Here is a 21,783-nt window from a genome sequence, read left to right on the forward strand (position 1 = left end):
AAAGGCCTTTCTCTTCATTACACTGGAAAAAGATTGAGAGCTGAATACCAACAATAGGAGATACATTGAATGCTCAACTTATGTTTTTTAGTAATATGACGGTTTTTCACCGCTGTCACTTCCTGCATGGAGCAGACAACATTCCGTTTAACAGTCATGAAAATGGGCCAGGGTTTAAAAAGGTGTAGAAGAAATATTGTATTTATTTGTGTATAACCTGCACCCTTAGTCTATGATTACATTGGTAGAAAATGTTGTTCGACTTTTTCTCAGTTCAAACTAAACATTGAAAGTGACAAACCTTCAATACATGAGGCCATTATTCAAATCACTTATTGCCAACTATGGGGTCAGCAACCTTTTTGGTGTGGAGTGCCACTTGCAAATTTCCTTGTAAATCAGTGTGCTTTTCAGTGTGTTTTATATCCAACAGAGCTGTAATTTTACACCAGTCCAAATAAACAGCATGGATATACATTGAAATCGTATAACTGACCAATTTATCTTCCACAATTGTTGTTCATTAATCAACTAAAAAATGAATGTGAAAAACAAGTGGAAAGGCCATGACAAGGTTCTGAAAGCAGTTGCTGAGTGCATCGCCCTAGCAATCAACACGGGCAAATACCATCAAGCCCCATGTATTTGTCTTGCTTCAACTTCTTACCACAAGAATTAACCAGAATGAACCATTTTTCATCAACAATGAACTACAATCAAAAAAACCTGATATGGACAGCTACCATACAATTCATCAATGATATCTTCTTGAAATAACATCAGCAAAGCATAAGGCACGCACGCGCGCAGAGGCACACACGCGCGCACCCTCGCTTCTTAAAAATATTCGCCATCAGTAAATGGTTTTCTGTGCTTTGCTATGCAGTGAGCAATGTGATAACTTCCTTTAGTGGTTGTGTTCTTAGCAGTGACAAAGGTTTTCAGGGTCTGTGTTTATTGGCCATACCAGGACACTGCGCGTTTTAATGTCTCCGCAATGTCAGACTCATCTTTGAATTCATGTTCATGTTTTATCTCGTAACGACATTTAACACTTGCTGTGCGAGGTACGACGCTGTCGAGGCATAATGCACGAACAGCACGGTCATTTTTTGCACAAAGCCTCATTCGTCTGTCCACGCTCGCTGGAAAGAACGAGATGTTTTTGCTCGAGGAGCCGTCACGATTCGTTCATTTATCCCAAGCGGGTTAGGCGCGCTGGTTTAAAACACGGAATTCTCCTTTGTGAGGCACCGCGCAAACACACACTCACACATGAAGCAGAGGAGGGGCGCTACCTTAAACACGGCGCGCAACTGAAAATTTCTAAATTTCAGGTAAAAATACTTTAAAAAATAATCATTATTTTTTTGCCGTGCGCTCGCGTGCCACTAATTAAACCGTTGCGTGCCACTGCTGGCACGCGTTTCATAGGTTGCTGACCATACACAATACCCACATAAGATGTACAATGTATTCCCCGCTACAATGTATTTATTTTATCCATCTCTGGTGCTGTGAATAAAAATAGTGTGATAATCTATTCCAACCTGGTCATCCTGGAAGGGGGATTACAGCTTGTGAGGCCCCTTCTCAAGGTTTTTTTTTTCCTCACGCTGAGGTTTTGAGTTTTTCCTTGCCCACATGTTGGTTTAAGATCAGATAATGGTGTAATTGTAATCCTGTGCAGCCCTTTGAGACATTTTTGTGATTAAGGGCTATAAAAATAAATGTGAATTGACTTGACTTAATGAGATACAATAGGATCCGCGTTACACAAGAATTAATACAATACTCCTGCTTGCGCGACCTGCACTGATTTTAATTCAAACGTGACACCTTAAATGCCCGATTCACTCAGGGAAATCTCACAACACCACCCTGCCCACCTCCAAACATTTTCTCCTCTGATTTATACAATTCACGTAGGTCACCCTCTTAGACTTCAAAACGGTGAAATTCTCCAAAATGTAAAAGACTTTCATGTCTGTAATATGCTAGCTTGTCACCGCTGTCACTTCCCGCAGGGAACAGACGACGTTCCGTTTAGGTACCGTAGTTTCTGGACTATTAGGAGCAACTGAAAACCCCTAATTGTCTACAAATTTGAAAGTGCATCTTGTATCCCACAAAAAACTGGGGGACAAAATTGGAAATGCATACAACATTTTCTCCTGCGTGCCACTACACGAGATTTTATGGCATACTACCGTACTAATGCAACAATTTATCAGTCGAAAAAAAACGCTGATCAAAATCGCGAATCATTGCATTCAACAGGAATTTGTTGTGTACAATGTTTTGCGATTAATCACTGTACTGATATGTATTGTAAGTGTATAAAATGTTAATATTTCCATGCACATTATAGTCCAGTGCACGTTATACATTAAACAAATATTTTCCAAAGAATATTTTTTGGTTTTGCCATGACCCGGATTCGAATCGGGGTTACTACAGCCACAACGCAGAGTACTAACCATCATACAATCACGGCGTGTTGGTGACAGGAATGAGTGGAGAGCTGTTGTAAAAGAATAGTGGGATGTCTAGACGCGTTCTAAGGGATAGGCAGGGCACCTGTATGATGCGGCAGGGGTAAACCAGTGAAAGCTGTCGGGCCCTGCTGTTGAACAGAAGAGTGTGTTATGTCACCCTGACCCGAGTGACATAGCCGCTTTCTTGTGTCCCGTTTCATCTGGAGGGACGAAGGCGTGACCAACTTAGGTGCCGAGGTGCCTAACTTGTTTGGGTGTTGGCTTTGTGTGTGTTTTTTGCTATTTTTCCCTTTTTATTTTCTTTGTTATTGTATGTATTTGTCTTGCTGTCGGTCACCTCTCTTGAAGGATACGACCAAGGTAGATCGATAGATTTTTTTGGTAGTTGCGCCTTATAATCCAGTAAATTTTCTTTCCTCTTTGTATGCACTTGTTAGGGGATCAGGCATAAGAAATCCAGTCCAACCTGAAGAAAACAAATTAATGATTTAAGGGACCGAGCACGAAGCACACCCGACTTTTTATATTTTATTTGGACTCGGTGGAGGAGGGATTCTCTCTCGCTGACTCTTTTTTAATCCACCCATCATTGTTCCGTTTCTTTTTATGTGTGGAGGTTCAATGGACTCCGTCTCCCAGGGGGATGAAATTCATTACGCGGATCCTCCACACACAAAAAAGAAACAAAGAACAATGAGAGGTGGATAAAAAAAAATGCGTCGAGGTCGGGTTTAAGATCTTCTCTCTACTTGTTAGCTACCTCACATGACGCTGATGTAATCAGCCATGACGTTTCTAGAGTTCCAATTGTTGGTCAGGATCCGACAGAAAGGGCTAAGCTTGTCGAGCGCCGCTTTCCAAGTGTCTGCGTCACGATCTGCCGGATTAGTGGTGAGGTCCAGGGTGAGCCGGCACAGAGGAGGATGCGAACTTAAGGCCTCGGCAAACAGAAACAAGTCCGCAGGCTGAAAAAAATTGGCCCTGGGCAAAGAAAACAAATGTCTGAGATCGGAATAAGGAATTTCGGAAAGATACGTGTGTTTCATGTCTTAACCACAAAAAGTTCTTAGAAATCAAGGTGGAAATGAGAATAGTATTGCGCATATTTGAAAATAAGTACTAAAACAGCAAAAAAAAAATGTGATTTTTGTATCAAATCATTAATTACACTTGTTCCTGCAATTTACATTATTACACTGCTCGTTCTGGTGCATACTTTGGCCACCAGGGTGCACCTTGCAAATTCCCATACGCAATTACATTCATCCGTCGCTGTATCGCAGTTTACTTTTCGCAGTTTGCAGGTGATGTCGAGCACTCACCCAAGACAAAGGAACTCTACTGGGCTGGGGACGGGTCCGGTGAACAACTCAGACAACACATGTACGTTTGCGCCTGTGGACACACACACGGTTTGTTGTTCTATTGTAGTTAAGACATTTAATTGACATAATGCATTTTCTAACAGTAACCATTTAGACTGATTGCTTAACCCAAAGTCTGACTCAAAAAAGGGGTAGATTGTGCTTGGATCTCAAGTGAATGTTCCTGATACTATAAAACTGAAAACCAATTACTGCAAGCCCCAAATATAGTATTTTTGCATCGATTTTTTTTCAAGAGGCACTGGACTATGAGAGGGATGATATTAAAACTACAGTCAGAGCTATTGTATTCATTAGTACAAGACCGTTGGACGTTTAATACACCAACGGTATATATTACTGCAAAGATTTTTTAGACAAATATCATCGCAGACTAAAATTGAAAAACATCGTACGCAACAGGAATCGAAAAGGCCAAAGCGGTAAGACAACAGTGATCTAACCAATAGTCCACTTTTGAATGCAGATGGTATTCAAAAAGGCATTAGATCTTTAATCTAATTATAACATTAGTTTTTTTGTGGTGCCAGAAACAAATTTAAGAAAACGGAGAAATCAGAAAGTCGTCGTGAAAGAAAGAAACGCAGAAAAGCACAATGAAGGAAATACTGTAGCTCTGGTGTATCTGAGTCGAATTTCTGTTTCTCCCATTGTCTAACATTCCTTTCTGGCACTGTGAGTAAAAATAGTGTGATGATAAAATACATTATAACGCCTTTTCGTATATCATCAGTATCAGGTGTCAAGTGGTTAATGCTGACGCTCTCAGGGCCGAAACCCTGATCACTAAAAACGCATTCAAATAGTAAATGTGTGTTGTGGTAAATACACTTGCAAATGTAGAATAGACTTGCATACATGTAGAAATTTAGAAAGACTTGCTTACAGTAGTGGGAAACGGTCGGGTAGACATCCTTGAAGATACTCTTGGCAGACATTAAGTTTCCTTGAAGATAGCGTGCAAGGGACGGGACGCTCTGTACTTGATACGTGATACAGGACCGCCTTTTGGGGTGTACTCAATCGAAGCCTAATCGTCACTACCAGCTTTAAATACATTGTCATGTTCCTAGCTCTGTGAGATCTTTATTGACGCATCAATAAAGTGACATCTCCCTCCGTAACGAGGCTGGCTCCTGTCTATTTCTCTTATCCACATATGAGAAGACTTTTCTCTCGATTATCGGACCTCCAATTTCTCCAACATGTGCGATTACAGTACCGTGAAAAAGTATTGACCCATTTCCTAATTTCTGTGGTTTTTTTATTATTCATCACTCACAAAGGTTTGATATCATCAAAACATTTTTAATAGCACAGAGAATACAAGGAAATACAAAATGCTGTTTTAAAATCTCCATTTATTAAGACACATACATGTCAAAACTGACCTGTCTATATACCGAAGCCATATCCCCCTAGTGGGAGGTGGCTAGAGTCAAGAACACACTAGCATTCACCAAACGTTCATTCCCTTCGGCTCTACCCAACCTGGCATCGAACATTAAGCCCATGGCACAACAAGGGGTGAATTGCTGTGCCATGAGACCCTTCATCAGCAGAGAGGCCCGACAGCCTACACTGGTTTACCTATTCTGCATCATATGCGTGTCGTAGCACTCGTTCTCAACTATCATTCGCCATTGACATGTATCCCTTGTACACACTCTTGCATCCATTAAAATAACTGACCTCACATCTAACCCTATTGGAAAAAGTAATTGCTCCCTAAACCTCCCTGAAAGGGCAAAGCAGACTATCTGCTTAGGGGGCACTCCTGAAGAACTTTTATGACAACGTGGTGGCATCAACCATTTTCTACAGAGTGGTCTGCTGGGGGAGCAGCATTTTGACGGGAAAAGAATGGACATTATGATCAGGAAGGCCAGCTCTGTCCTGGGATGTACCCTCGACTCAGTGGAGGTGGTAGGGGAGAGGAGGATGATGGCTAAGCTGTTGTCCATGACTAGGAACATCTCCCATCCCCTGCAGGACACCGTATCTGCTCTGGAGAGCTCCTTCAGTGACAGGCTGCTTCACCCCAAGTGTGTGAAGGAGCGGTTTTGCAGGTCCTTCCTTCCTGCAGCCGTGAGACTATATAATAAGCAGTGCTCCCGAAAGACTGCACACCCCCCATGACTTTGCATACTTGCACATAACTGGCCACTTTACTCAAAGTATTTTGCACACCTGCCATTGGAAATTTTCTGTTTGTGTTTTTTTTATATTTCTAAAAACTTGTTTGTACTGTTTATATTCTAGCTGTTATTCATTATTCACGGTCTTACTGCTGGGACAAAATAAATTTCCTTATTGTGGGACAAAAAAAGGATTATCTTATCTTAACCTAATCGCGAGTTGGGCCACCCAATTTGTTTATAGAGGGAACAACACTGTAAATGAAAAAATAAACATATTTATTTATAAAAAAGAATTGTTTTTATTCAATCAAATGTGATAAATATCAAGTTGTATGAAATTAATATATGATTAAAAAAATAACCAGTATAGAAAAATGTAACCAGTTATTTGAATGTTGATCATGAGTGCAATGAACACAGTTTTCATGGGGGCACATAGTCACATTAGTAGTACTTTTTCAAACATAACATATATTTTTACCATTTTCTTTTAGCGGGCTGGATTAGAAAGCATGTTGCCACTGGGTCATAACCCACGTATTAACCCAGGAACTACCCAAATTTCCGAATAAAGACTACTGGTCCCCACATGGCTATTTAAAATCCTGTAATACGCACACAGAAGAAAATTATTATAAGTCTACACCTGTCCGCATCACTTCCTGAGTGAGCCATTAGCGAGAAAGTACAGCAGGCCCTCAACATACAAAAAAATTGGGATACGAGAAAGATTGCCAGACTCTACCACTAGAGGGCCGAGAGCATGAGACTGCTCAACCCCATCATCCGCTCGTCAAATTTAGCATGTGCCATACAAACCTGATCCAGCACACTTGTGTTGTTGTCCTTTGTTGTGTTCTCACTCCTCCCGGACCTCTGTCCCGCACTCCTCCACCACCAAGCGTACACATCTGTTATCAACCGCTGACTACCTCTGCGGTTATTGCTTATTATAAAGTCAAATTTTATTTTGCTAATATAATCTTATTTATTATATTTATTTTATCACCCTATCATCATAAAAAGACAAACAGTTCAAACAGTGAACATGTTAAAATATTTAGGAGTAACACTGGACAACAAACTCAGCATGCCACGGATATTCTCAAAAAGAGTCAACAAAGACCTCAGTCATCCGTAAAACTCAAATGACTATATGTTGCACCTCACCTCCTGTTACTACTGTACCAAAGCATCGTTCAACCCATCCTCCTGTACTGCTTCACGAGTTTTTTGCACTGTGCTCTCTGTAACGAACCAGACCAAACTCATACTTATCATTTACACAGCAGCTAATATCATTGGCCTACTCACACCCAACCACTCAGACTTAAATAACCGGTCCATCACCAGACTGGAAAACACAATAGTCCAGGATATCACTCACCCACTACGCCTATACCTTACCCCACTACCGTCAGGGCGCAGTTACAGGACAATAAGATTTAGGAGGCGCCGCATTAGGATCCCCTCTGCCATTTCCCTTCTACGTCTTGCAGACCGATCCAATCTGCCTCCAACTCCCAGGGTCTTATGTTTGTTATTCTGCTGTTTTTGTAATGTAATGCCTGTTGTTTTCCCCAGGAAGGTGTTGAAAGTGAATTTCCCCAAAAGGACGATTGAATTAAATCTAATCGAATCTGTTCTTATAACTGTACTTTATATTAAATTACTATTTAAATGTGTTTTAATGATCAGAAATGTCACAACCTATCTACTGTGGGAAACAACATGAGTGGAAAAAAAAGCTGTCCTGCTTATGGGAAAGTCTGCAGGAAATGCAAGAAACACAACCACTATGCCTCCAGATGCAAAACGTCAGACACACATCTAAACGAATACACAGAAACCGAGGAGGACCATGAGGAAATTATGAGCCCTCGCGCAGAGGCACAGGCGAACGCACAGGGGTGACAACTGTTTGCAACCATGCTGCTGGGGGATAGGTCAGTAAAATTTCAACTGGACTGTGGGGCAAGTTGCAATATTCTTCAATTACATCTCCTGAATCCTGACATGAAATTGGAGCAGACGCAACAGGTCCTTGTCATGTACAATAAAAACACTCTGAAGCCTTTGGGCAAATGCAGGATTAAAATAAGAAATCCGAGAAACAGGAAACTGTACAAACTTGAATTCATGGTGGTTGACGTGCAGGCATCTTTGCCATTGCTGGGGAACAAAGCAATGCAGGGCACGGCTCTAGTGAGGATACAGAGAGAAAATATCAAGGCCATTGATGACATAGTTCAACAAGCAGACAGCAAAGGAAGAACACTGGAGGAGCAGATCAGGGAGTAATACCCACAGGTGTTTGAGGGTGATGGCTGTTTGTCTGGCACATATGAGCTCAAAGTGGATCTAAGCATAGCACCAGTGAAACTACCAAAGCGGAGAGTTCCAGTGGCTCTGATAAACCCGCTGAAGCAAGAACTGACAAGCCTGGTGGCAAGAGAAGTAATTACACCAGTTGAAAAGAGCACAGATTGGATCAGTAACATGGTCCTGGTTAGGAAACCATCAGGAAAGCTGAGGATCTGTATTGATCCAAAACCTCTAAACAGAACACTGAAGAGACAGCACTTTCCATTACCAACTATTGAAGATGTCCTGCCAGACCTGGCAAATGCCAGCGTATTCACGGTTTGTGATGTGAAAAATGGATTCTGGCATGTGAAACTGACAGAGCACATGACAACATTTGCGACGCCATTCGGAAGGTTCAGGTGCAGGAGAATGCCAATGGGGATCAGCCCAGCTCCTGAGGTGTTTCAGCACAGGCTGACACAGGCGCTTGAGGGGCTACCAGGCGTACGCATTATAGCTGACAATATCCTGATTATTGGCGAATGAGAAAATCATGACAGGGCAGTAAGAGACCATGACGAGAAACTGAAAAGACTCCTTGAGCGATGCAGAACATGCAACATCAAACTGAATTTTGACAAATTGAAGTTGAGGCAGAAGGAGGTGCCGTACATAGGTCACACCCTGACATCTGAGGGCTTGAAAATTGACCCGGAGAAGGTACGCGCTGTACAAGAAATGCCTAGACCCATCGACATCAAGGGCCTACAGAGATTGCTCGGAATGGTGAACTATCTCGCAAAATTCTGCCCACACCTATCGGATAGCTGTGAGGTCCTGAGGCAACTGACACACAAGGATGTGATCTGGGAATGGACTCACATACAGGAGTCTGCCTTTGGGACAATAAAAGGGATGCTAGCCACAGCACCAGTATTGAAGTATTACAATCATATGGAGGAACTCACTCTACAATTTGATTCATCCGAAACTGGGCTGGGCGCACAGAATATGCAGTTGAGGGTTCTGTTGAAGCTGAAATTGAAACAGTGAATATTATTAATTACCAATTTCAGAGGTGAGACGACATAAAAACCAAGGTGAGACGGAACGGGAGCAGGCCCTCCAGGTGCTGAAACAGAGAATACTACAAGGATGGCCGGTGGATAAAGGACAGGTTGAGCTCGACGCCATATTTTTCCATGCGAGATGAGCTAATTGTACAGAACAATGTCATCTTTCCGGGAGAAAGGGCTGTTGTCCCAACAGCTCTAAGACAAGAAATTATGGAAAAGATTCATGCCTCACATTTAGGGATTGAAAACTGCATCAGAAGAGCAAGAGAATGTGTGTATTGGCCGGGTATGCATGAACAGCTTAAGACATATATTGGGAAGTGCCAAGTGTGCAGAGAAGTAGACACACGACAACAGAAAGAACCATTACAGAGCCATGACAGATATTTTCCCCCTTAATAATAAAGAGTACGTAGTGACTGTGGACCATTTCTCAAATTTTTGGGAAGTTGATTATTTGCCCGATACCAAGTCCACCACAGTCATCCACAAATTAAAGGCACATTTCGCTTGCCATGGTGTGCCTGTATGGTGTTTTCGGGCAATGGCCCATAATACAGCTCACATGAGTTTAAGAGATTCAGACAGTCTTGGGAATTTGAACATGTAACATCATCGCCCACACATCATTAAAACAATGGAAAAGCAGAGACGGCTAAAAGATTAATGGGAAAAGTCCCACAGGCAAAGTCAGACCCTTACTTAGCCATACTGGCTCACAGAAACACTCCTGCGCAGGGTTTCCAGGCCAGTCCTGCACAAAGGCTGATGAACCGACGGACAAAGACATTACTGCCCATGTGTGAAAATCTGCTTAAACCTGCAATTGTGGACACTGATAACGCTGTACAGGAAAACAAGCTCAGACAGGCTCGCTATTATAATAGAGGGGCTAGGGGACTGCGGCCTCTGCAGAATGAGGAACAGGTGCGAGTACAGTCACAAGTGACCAGACGCACTGTCTGGACACCTGCATCGGTGGTACGACAGGACCAGAGAAGGTCCTATTCGGTGGAGCTGGATAATGGGACTGTGCTGAGACGCAACCGTAGACACCTGAGGCCAGCACCAGGGGTCTCACCATCAACAGAAACGGTCAGCGGGGTCCTGCCCACCTCAGCCCCTAGTGGTGGTGATCACATCAACAACACACCACAAACCTGCTCACCAGTTGCTGTGCCAGATCCTCAGATGGCCCAGACTGGTGTCACCACCACCAGATGCGGCAGTGTTGTTAGGAGGCCTGCACACCTCCGGGACTTTGTTTAACACAATGTGACAATATACCGGAAAATGTTGGATTGGGTGAAGCACTGTCGTGTTTTTGTTGGGTTTACCTCATGAGCCGTGGCTTTCAATGTTCAGGTGGGGGGTAGAGTTTAAAAAAATAAATAAATAAAAGGGAAGATGTTACAATGTATGTATTTTATCCGGTTATATGGGGGCACCGACTTGCAGTGTACACACTGAAGTCTCCGGTAAAGCTGAGTAACATACATCTGTGTGTGAGTCTTCATAAAAACGTAATATCTAACATAAAACAAGAAATATCTGTTTTATAGCTCTTAAGGGTTAATTTGGATGATTTTCAAAGGCTGGCAAAGGATGAGTTGGTTTTCAGTTATTCATTATGGGTAAAATTTGTTCTAAATATGAGCTTGAGCCAGTAGTGAATGCATATTGAATGTGAAGGGGGCACTGTATCTCCACGGTGAGGTGATGGCGTGGCTTACCCAGTCGGTTCCATCTCAAGTAGAGTCTCTGCAGGGATGGCAGCGTCTTTACAGCGTCTACCAACTGACGCAAACTTGCTGCCCTGTCGGATGCACGCTCCAGAAGGCGACAGTCCACAAGACTGAGCACTGGAAGACCAAACAGGACTTATCACTGCAACAAATTTGCACGCAAATTTGTTGTACATGCTTAGAACAGGGTTAGTACACTTTTTTTTTTGCCAAATTCAAGCACTTTTCAAGGTGGTTTCAAAGCCCATTTTTTAATTTCTCCAGTAGCATTAAAAGAAAAAGTCCGGTGTGAATCATGTAATTTGCAGATCCACAAATATATACATTTGCGATTGTTAATCTTGCTTGTACATTTATCAAGACATTATTTTTAGATCCTGAGTAAATTGCGAATGCATTTGTGGATCTGAACAATGAGTGTGTAGATATGCTTGAGACAAATCTCTCCACATAAAATGGGCAAAATAATGGTAATACTGCATGAGGCTTACATTTTCAGTTGCAGGAAACGCTACCCTAATTTTTTGCACGACCCATAATAAATGTTCATCATTGATACGATATGCTGGCACTAATACACATTTCAAAGTACCCTGTTTAGGTTAGCATGCACTTGTCCCAGAGGGGGCGATGGCGCTTTTTAAGACAATGCTCTACAACTAATGCATGCTGCCAAGGGAAGAAGAAATGCAATGGAAAAACAAAGCCACCAGAGAGCTGTGTTGGTGTTATTTGTAAAGGGATTCCCAAATTATAAAACTAATAAAATGTGACAAAATGGTACATGTCTTCTCATAAGATCTATATATATCATTAGTATATTCCAATTATTTTCTGAGATTTTGAAGAAAGTTTGTCTTGCGCCTTTGACTTCCTGAGCTATGACCTCATGTGAAGCACACCAGCACCATGGCAAGCCAGTAACCCTATGGGTTTACATGTTAACTAGTTGAAATGTTTTAAGCCATGTTTTGGTACTTTTTGTGGAAAATGGCTAGGTGTTGTGTTGCAGATGGGTGCAACAATGGTACGACAAATGGCGAGCAGCCAAAAAAGGGGCTGAACTGGCAAAAACAACACACACAGAGCTAACAGGGGCTAAACCGGCTGGGACACGGGAGAATGCCAGCTGCCAGAGAGGACGACCCTGTACCGATCAGCGTTAAAAAAAACATGAGGCTGGCTTTCCGTAAACATGCAGTAAGCAGCCAGGATAACCTTGAGCCAACAACAAAACACTACCACGGCAACTTTTGTTTTTTGGGCATTCGTGATACCTCCAATTTCCAAGAAATGTTTTCCATAAAGACAAGGGCAGTTTTCTTGCAAAATAACATTTTATAGTAAGTACACGGAACATCTGCACGATGCATGAACTTTGCAAGACGTTTTCAGCACCTGTTGTTTCTGGTAAAGTGATGACATGATTTTGGTCACCATGGGAATCGCGTTCCTGCAGACATGCACAGAACGTCCTCCCTCTCTGACCCGACAATGAAAAAGGGACTGTGTCATCTATTTTAGAAAGACTAAAGCTTTGAAGTGTTGACTTTCTGTACTTGTATCTTAGCTTTTCTCACCACACTGCTTCACGACGCATACTGACCGTATTGACCGCCTAGAAACTCTCATACCCAGAATATAGGAAGCATATCTAGTGGGTGTGTGGACAATGATCAGATCAAAGCCACTCCTGCCATCTATTGGTAAATTATCATACTGAAACCACTGCCAGAAGCTTGACAAGCTTACAGATTAGCAGCAGCAAGGCCTATAGGAATATAGGGTTACGATAACAAGAACGCCATTATGAAAATAGTGGGTAAGAACATAAACACTACCTTTTAATTTGGAGAGGCTCTGTAGCTTTTTGATCTCCTCCAGACAATCAGACAGGTTAAGGTCCAACAAACAGAGACTGGTCAGGCGAATGTTTGACTCTAAAGAGAACGAGAAAAAGAGCAAGAGAAAGAGACAAAAGGACGGAAAAAGAGAGACAGGGGGATGGAAAGAAAGAGAGAAATTCAATTCCAGTGTCTTTGTGAGTGGTACCTGGGTTTGGCGACATACAGTAGACATATTTCATTTAAATGACATTTCCACCAAAATTTAAATCTTAACAGCAGCAAAGCTCATTGGAGCATACCATTGTAGAACATGACGACCTTACCTGCCACTGTGTTGAGGAGCTCCTTTTGAGAGTAGCCAGTGGGCAAGCGCATGCCTTCCACCTGCAGCCGAAGCAAATGAGGGCACGCTCTCAATATGTTTGGGAGGAAGCGAGGGTCCGGTTGGCCTGCACCCGCATGAATGGACAGTTGCTCCAGTTTGAATTTGCCTGCAGGACCATCAGCAAAGCCCTTGATGAGCGTAACGAAATGGGCCATAGAATATTCACGATTATTTAAATAATGAATGAATCGGCAGATTCTTTTTTCGATTATTCGATGAATCAGATTTTTTAAAAACCCATTTTTAATATTCTACTCTAATAATTTTTAAAGTTATGGACCAATAGTAAAATAGTGCACAAAACAAAAGAATACTAGTAGTAATATAAAACAATTAAAATCCAAGGGTTTGTCAAATAGTCTAACAATAATACAGACACTCCCCTACTTATGATCATTCGAGTTACAAACAACGGTATATACGGAAAAAACATTTGGGACGTTGAAAAATATCCGGACATTGCTGTAAGTTAGATTTTGTATTGCGTGCACCTTTATCCGAACACAGGACAGTACTAAAGTGCTTCTTTTTGCCGCTACCGGCGTGTGGCGCTGTGAGAGCTCACCCAGCATCCACCCCGAAGAAGAAATCTACTTATTTTCTAGTTCGTGTGTAAACAACAAAAACTTTGACATTTTCATTGTTTAATTTCTCGTGAATTTATACAAGATTGGTTGGTGTAAAGTGTAAAGAAGTGGCGAGCCGTTTCTTTTGAAATGGAAGTGGAATAAGAAAGATTGATTGCGGTGGAGAAAATGGTTGTATTGCTTTTTTTCGCCCGCTTTTTACCACGGAGGAAGAAGTCGCCTAACTCTCGAAGCTCATCTTCCAAAAGTAAGTTATACTTCATTTTATTTATCTTAATAGAGCATATTATTTTATGAAACGTTTATTTTTTAGTACAAAACTATACAGGTTACTTATACAAGCCTCAAATTTACTTATATAAACCTTAAACATATAAAATATAGCACTGAAGCAACTTGCGAACAAATTCAACTTACGAACGATCGTCCGGAACCTATCTCGTTCGTAAGTAGGGCAGCGTCTGTACACAGAAATGCAACTATACACCTGCAAAATAAAGAGACAACATTGGAGGAGAAAGCAAGTACTTTGTCGAGTGTTATCTTATTGTGCAGTTGAGAACCATTCATCATGCATCAAAATGCGGTCTTGTTGAGCAAAGTGCAAAACAAAGAGGAAATTCAATGCACATCTTTTTTTAATTTGAATTAGTGTGCTGAGCGCTGCATAAATCAATTTCGTTGCCAGCGCTTCAACCAATCGATTTGAATTGATTGTATCAATTCGTCGTGTCAACCCTAGAAGCCACTTCATGTTAGGACTGCCACTGAAACCCTTACCATCTGCTCACCTTCAAGTTCAAAGTTGGTGTCCCTGTCACAGGGGGGGCCGTAGACCCCAACATGCAGTTCCTTTAGCTCATGGTAAGCTTTCAGCAAATCACACAGTGAACCACTGCACCCAAGCGTGTTGATGGAGATACTGCAGAGAGAACGGTGGGGACGCGTGGACAAAGAGGCAAGAGCTTTTGCCATTTCTTTAATCCCCCTGGCAGGAAGGCTGAATCCAACTAAACAAGGTGATAAAATCCATAAACAGGAATTACGGGATTAGTGTCAACCATTTTAACAGGATGAGATTTAAATTTAAAATCCAAAGCCAGGACATATTGCCTGCCACCTGAGCAGTTCAATTTATAATAGTGAATTGTTTTGGTAAATGAAGATGGATGGGCCTATTTTGTAGCAGAGAATCACTCAAGCAAGGAAGTAATACAAGATCTGAATAATTGGTGAAACTAACGATTCGGTTTTTTTCATATAATTGATGAATCGGTCGATTGTTGGATGAATCAGATTTTTAAAATCCACATTTTTAATTCTCATTTTTCCTCTTTTCAAATATTGAGGTTTTGGACAGACTGAAAAGCATTGCACAAAACAACAAAATAGTCTATAATACAAATCAATTTAAAAAATCCAAGTGTGTGTCAAATAAATCACAGGTGGGGTGTGTCATTTGGGGAGTTCCATAAAAAGTTGAAAGTGAAATGTTTTCTCTAAAAAGTATGTGTTAACAATGGCCAACTGAGTTCAAAGAGCCTTTTCCTATTGCGCTCATCTGATTTTATCTTACCTTAATCAGAACTGGCGCGGAACAAACACCCAAAAATATGAAAAAAGAAGAGCGTATTCAAGCGTGTCTAAGAAATGCACGCAAGTCATGCCGCCATCTCCTGGCTTAAAGTCATGATTGCAGCCTGAACTTTTGAAATCGCTCACCCCACAATACATAAAAATACATAAAAATGTATGCAATACACCAGCAAATATGCAAGATACTACTTTCCTACAACCTTATGAAAAGATCTTTTCAAATTTTGAATCACTATACAAAACAAAATCAAAGAACAATACATTACATTTTATTCGTAGAAAAATTTGTACCTGCAAAAAATATATCTAAAATGTACACACACTTTTTAAAAGGCTCAAGGAATTTGGTTTTTTGGGGTTAAATCTTTGAATACAAAAATTCCCAATGTGCAAACGATATATATAATGCTTAAACCCCCAATGTGAAATATTTGGCCACTAGATGGCACTGTGTTGTCTGGTACAAGCAAGGGCCAGTGATACAAGGCAAAGCGTGGTGTTAGGATGCCGGACAAAGATGGCGCCGACATAAATAGGGATGATGCAATATTCAAAATAAAGGATTTTGAGAAAAAAATCTTAAGATACTTTTATAAAAACGGTCTCAAAACGCCCTCTGCCGGACTAAAGCCGTACTACAACCCTGAAACTTCACAGTGAATTTCGATTCACTTATTTGCATTGATTTAACGTTCCTAGTGGCTCATAAATCGCACAACACAAAGAATCGATGATGAAATTAAATAATATCGCTTTTATTTATCAATTTTAATCGATTTATTATTGCAGCCTTAATAAGTATATGATTGCTGTTTTTCAGGTGGTGTGACAAAGGAAAACACAAAGAAATCAGGATAAGATCTTTTTCTCAAAGGCTCAGAGATAGTTTCTTCCACAGGGCTTGTCACCGCCCTAAAAAAAGCATAAGAGACTGATGCTATGAAAAATGGGTATTGTACCAAAAAATGGGTTTGCGTCGACTTATTTGGCAATTTTGTTACACTTTTAATAGTAATGCTAATGCCTAATACCCCCAATAAGCAGGTTAGCGTCTTACATGGCTGCAATACAAGGCCGCTATTGGGAAATGTGAAGCACACTGTAAAGCTCTTTGGGAAGTCATTGACTTGAAAAGCGCTATATAAATTCAGATCATTTCATTTAATTAATGCACAACTTTCATTGCACTATTATTTTGCTGAACTGTTTCTCATGAAATCACTCTTCGACTGCCCTCAATGCCCCACAGTTTCCTGCTTCCTAATGTGTTGTCACTTACGAACAGCTTTGATAAAAGTAAGAAAGGCTCTTTAAACTCAGTTGGGCACATAATTGAGAAACTATTCTACATTCATTTCTTTAAGGGCACCCGACCTTTAAACTTGGGCCAGTCTCCATGCACACTACCTTGTAAATATTTTTGCCTATTCATCCGAACATTTATTTCCCGTTTCTCTTTGGAGTCTTAATATGTGTATATCTTATTTATCCTGGAGTGCTAATTATATTATTGTTGGAAACAATGTTCACTACGTTTTGATCTATGACAACAAAGACAATTCTGATTCTAATTCTGACTAGAAATAGTCTTATTAAGAAGGTTGGGCTAGTCTCTTTATATTCTGATTACCCGTTCTTGCAATGGCTTGTACCACAGAAATGAATTAAACATGCTAACACTGGCTGACTTGCTAAACAAGCCTCATGTGAATTGATTAATTTCATCCCACAGTTGTGACTATACATAATAAGGCCATGCTTCTGGCAACATCGTATGAGTACAATTTGTAAACACACAAAGCACACATTTAAAGGGAGAATGGAACAATTTAAATTCTTAATTTGATCATGAGTAATAAGCGTGACAAGAGTATGAGTAAGGATGTAAAGAGAGGACTTTATGAGAGTGTGATTGCGCCGACTGTGATGTATGGTGCAGAGACTTGGAGCCTGAACACATAATTGAGAAGGAAATTAAATGTTTTTGAGATGAGATGAAGTTGTGAGAGACAGAGCTGGAGTAGTAGTAGACCTGAGCAAGCGTGTGGATAAGAGAGTACTTGGTTGGTTTGGACGTATGGAGAGGATAGATGAGGAGCGAATGTTGAAGAGGATCGACAGAGCAGAAGTAAATGGAAGGAGACCAAGAGGAAGGTCGCAATTGACGTGGATGGACGGTGTTATGAGTGCACTGCAGGAAAGAGGTCTAGATGTAGTGGAAGCTGGAGCTCTTGTTAGTGATACGAATTAGTGGAGAGGCGTTATGAAAGGATAGCGGGATGTTTAGACGCGTTATAAGGGATGGGCAGGGCACCTGTATGATGCGGCAGGGGTAAACCAGTGAAAGCTGACGGGCCCTGCTGTTGAACAGAAGAGTGTGTTGTGTCACCCGGACTCGAGTGACATGGCCACTTTCTTGTGTCCCGTTTCATCTGGAGGGACGAAAGCATGACCAACTTGGGTGCCGAGGTGCTTAATTTGTTTGGGTATTTGGGTATTTTCCCTTTTTCTTTTCTTTGTTTTTGTGTATGTGTTTGTCGTGCTTTCAGTCACCCCTCAAGGGATATTACCAGGGTAGATAGATATAGAATTTGAGCGTATTGAGTGACTTGAATAAAATTATATTTTATTCAATGTAAAAAGTTAAATACGGAAACAATGTATTTTCCCCTTAATAGCGTCACCCATGTGAACGCCATGTACATGGCATTAAGGCTTGTCATTGGTAATGTAAGCAGATGATTCATAATGATCCAAAAACCCGAACCCTGACCTCAATTGACCAACATCACCTGAATGTAAACACGCCTACTGAAAAAAATATTTTGGAGATGAGAAATGTCAATGCAACCACAAACAGAAAGAATCAACACTCACTTTGTGTCCTTAGGTTCAGGTTGATTAGGCTGTCAAACGTGGGTAAGATTTTGAAGACATGAATCGCACGATCCAAGTTACACTCTGACACTTCCAAACTTTGGATCTTTAAGTCAGGAAAAGGCACCAAGCTGCTAGGACACAAGTCTTCAAAATAACGCTCAACCAAGCATTCTTTGGCCATCTTGAAGCGTTTTGAGTTGGGACCATCCTTATCACTACAGTCGTCTAAAGTAGCATCATAAATATTACTTTTATCAACTATACTGGTTGTCTCGAAGCCCATAGACGTAGAGGGTCTGTAGAGGTGGCAGCGTTTTCCGAATAGCCAGGTCAAGAAGTTGTTGTTATGTGATTTCACAGCCAGGTGTTTCACCATGCCGTGGTCCAAAAAGCGATGGACTAAAAAGGAAAACTGTTGAGCAAAAGCCCAACTCGTGTCCAAATGGATCCACTCCAACGTGAGTGACTCAACTGTCTTTTCCAAATTGGAGATAACAGGCCCTCCTGGTGTTAAATCCATGTAGCCTTTCATGTCAGAACTGAGTGACACTCGAGTAACAAACTTAGACGCCGTCAACAGGAATTCTGACATGCTGACGTTACGCCACGGACGCGATCGGAGGACATGCGGCTGGTGACGCTGGGCGAACATCAATGTCATCACTTCGACTTTCACTGCTTGTGTGGTGTCAAAGGTATTTGTCTGGAACAAAATAAAACAAGCTATTGAAAAAAGAGAAACAAATAAAATGTGATCTGTCAATCTGCTTCCTTGCAACTATGTGCTTTTCTTAGACAGGCTCGAATAAACTCTTTTTTTCTCATCTTTCGAGGGGTTTGGGTTGGTGTTTGGACTTTGTTTGAAATAGTCATGTTCTTACTTACAACATTTTCATCCCAGAATAGAAAGAAAAACGAGGGGCGTTAAATCTTTCCCGCCCTCTCCTCCTCCCGGGTCCTTACAAATAAATTATGAAAATTCTGTTTTTTTACGAAGCTCCATCCCTCACATAATGTTAATTCGTCAAACATAGGCCGGCTTTAATGTTAATGTAGATGTAAATGGTCTCCATTTATATAGCGCTTTTCAAGTCAATGAAGACCTCCCAAAGCACTTTACAATGTGCTTTACACTTTTCCCTTTTAAACACACTAACTAACCGATGGCAGCGGCAACAACTTGCTTATCGGGGGCATTAGGGATTCAGTGTCTTGCCCAAGGACACTCCGACACATGAAACAGAGGAGCCGGGAATCAAACATAGGACCTCCTGATCCCATGACAAACACTTTATCTCCTGGGCTACAGCTGCCCCAAATTAATACATGCGGGCCCGGGGAGCGATGGATGTTCTTAGGCTCGATTTTACCTCTAAATTCTTGCCTATGTAAAGAAAATTATACCATATTTATTTTTGTATAACACGCTTTTATTAACCCAAAAAATAACTCAAAGTTTGAGTGCAAGGAATATAATATAGCGTATTTGTGCATTCATTAATTAGTCAAAAATATAAGACAGACCACAATCCCGAAACATTAGTTGCAACGGGTACCAAATCCAGGCTGCGTTGGTGAGAGAATAGAAAATGCTGGTCTACTAGTTATCCCAAGAACCAAGAAGAAATATGCAGGTTCGGGAGCGTTCTCAATTTAGGCCCCGATGGTGTGGAATGCTCTTCCTTCTAAAATTCGATCTGCAACCTCAGCAAAGATGTTTAAATCTCGGCTTGAACCGCCCTTTAACAGGTTATGAATGATACCTATATTTCATATTGATTATGTCTGTGTATTTTCCGTACAGCCCTTTGAGACTTCATGTGATGACGGGCTGTGCGCAAATAAACAAGACTTGAACAGCGATACAGGTTTGATTCTCATAGCATCCAACCATTCAAGCTGAGAAAAAGTTAAACTAAATTTTATGCCGATTTTTAACTAAAATAAATATAGGAGTGTACGTTATACATGAATAAATGCACTATATTTATATTTTACCCCTTAACTCTTACAGTATTTGGAAAATATGTTGCTCCCATAACGTCATGGCACTATTTCCGTTGCACGATATATTTGCCTATTTATGCTGGCGTTTTTTTTCTGTTATTTTTCTTTTTGAGTCTTTTATATTGTGATTATCCTGGTGTGCAATGTAGTCTCGTTATATAAAATGTCCACTAATGTTATCAATGGCAAAAGAGACAATGAGAGAATGCTGATAAGGTTGGTTGACAGTGTCTGTTTACAAAAGTAACCGTTTATATAATTGTGGTATTATACAAATAATGATGTTTTCTTACCTGGTATTTTAACCCGGTAACTTGCTGGTACATCTTCATCCATAACGAGAAGGTAGATATTCCTTTAAGCTCGAGTTCAGGCTGAAGCAGATCCAATTGAACCGGGTTCATGCAAGGAAGGAGATCTTTTAACACGTCTGCAGGCAAAACTGACAAAACGGAAACAAATGATTTTTGTTTTGGATGAAGTTAGCCTTAACCGAAAATGCTTCGAAATATGATACACGTTCCAACATCGGCTTGAATGCATTCCACTTACCAAGAATCGCCGCTTTGTCTATTTTTTTAATTGAGAAATAACAATACACGTCTCGTAAGCAGACGTCTCTTAACGTCGTTATCTTCCCCTCCATGTTGGACACAATATTTTGACATGGGAGTCCTGGCGGATATACTATAATGCTTAACTCAAAGACTCGGGATAAGAAAGACAACGTTATTTTGGGGGAAGTGACGTCACAGTAAACACACAAAAAACGCTGATTTAGCAGCTATAATACTCATTAGCGACACTGCTGACAGGGAGCGTGTATCTTTTTTTTTAATTTGGTGACAACTGAAAACTGTGACCCAAGATTGAATGTAAATGTGTGATTTGGGCAAAAAAGGGAAGCCAAAATTATTTTCTAGCTTTGTTCATCACCTGCAAAGATGGTTGATGATGTTAATAATTGTTGTTTCAAGTCAAGTCATGTTTATTTGTATAGCCCTTAATCCCAAAAAGTCTCAAAGGGCTGCACAAACTTGAGATTTATGCAAATTTCTATTTATCTATCTACCCAGGTCATATCCCTCAAGAGGGGTGACCGGCAGCAAGACAAACTTATACACAAAAACAAAGAAAATAAAAAAGGGGAAAAGTAGCAAAAGACACACACACAACATTTTTTGGGGACAATGGCGAACCCAAATGCCCAAACACCCAAACAAGTTAGGCACCTCAGCACCTAAGTTGGTCATGCTTTCGTCCCTCCAGTTGAAACGGGACACAAGAAAGCGGCCATGTCACTCGGGTCAGGGTGACACAACACACTCT

At 41.0% G+C, this 21,783-nt stretch overlaps 1 protein-coding gene across 2 annotated transcripts; it reads right to left on the bottom strand.

Moving 5' to 3' along the window:
• Nucleotides 1-656: 656 nt before the first annotated feature.
• Nucleotides 657-21,187, bottom strand: lrrc41 (leucine rich repeat containing 41). 2 transcript variants are annotated; one of them, XM_088350256.1, is made up of 10 exons: nucleotides 21,007-21,187; nucleotides 20,748-20,896; nucleotides 18,445-19,150; nucleotides 14,763-14,981; nucleotides 13,323-13,490; nucleotides 12,994-13,092; nucleotides 11,141-11,269; nucleotides 3,821-3,893; nucleotides 3,259-3,479; nucleotides 657-2,964 (listed from the first exon to the last, which is right to left on the bottom strand). In XM_088350256.1, the coding sequence occupies exons 1-9, from the start codon at nucleotides 21,098-21,100 to the stop codon at nucleotides 3,260-3,262; spliced, it is 1,857 nt and encodes a 618-aa protein (XP_088206382.1). In that variant the 5' UTR covers nucleotides 21,101-21,187; the 3' UTR covers nucleotides 657-2,964; nucleotide 3,259. The 2 variants fall into 2 exon arrangements, with proteins under 2 accessions (XP_088206382.1, XP_088206383.1); XM_088350257.1 differs by having other exon boundaries at nucleotides 20,748-20,828; nucleotides 21,007-21,066.
• Nucleotides 21,188-21,783: the final 596 nt, after the last annotated feature.

Source organism: Urocampus carinirostris, chromosome 12, assembly GCF_059441175.1.
Source record: "Urocampus carinirostris isolate Australia breed hairy pipefish chromosome 12, RoL_Ucar_1.0, whole genome shotgun sequence".
In the NCBI taxonomy this organism is placed as follows: domain Eukaryota; kingdom Metazoa; phylum Chordata; class Actinopteri; order Syngnathiformes; family Syngnathidae; genus Urocampus; species Urocampus carinirostris.

Coding starts and splice junctions, on each gene's coding strand:
- lrrc41 (XM_088350256.1), bottom strand. CDS start 21,100: ATGGAGGGGAAGATAACGACGTTAAGAGACGTCTGCTTACGAGACGTG. Junction 13,491..14,762: donor CACCAACTTTGAACTTGAAG/GTGAGCAGATGG, acceptor ATGGTCCTGCAG/GCAAATTCAAACTGGAGCAA. Junction 3,480..3,820: donor GTAGAGTTCCTTTGTCTTGG/GTGAGTGCTCGA, acceptor TTCTTTGCCCAG/GGCCAATTTTTTTCAGCCTG.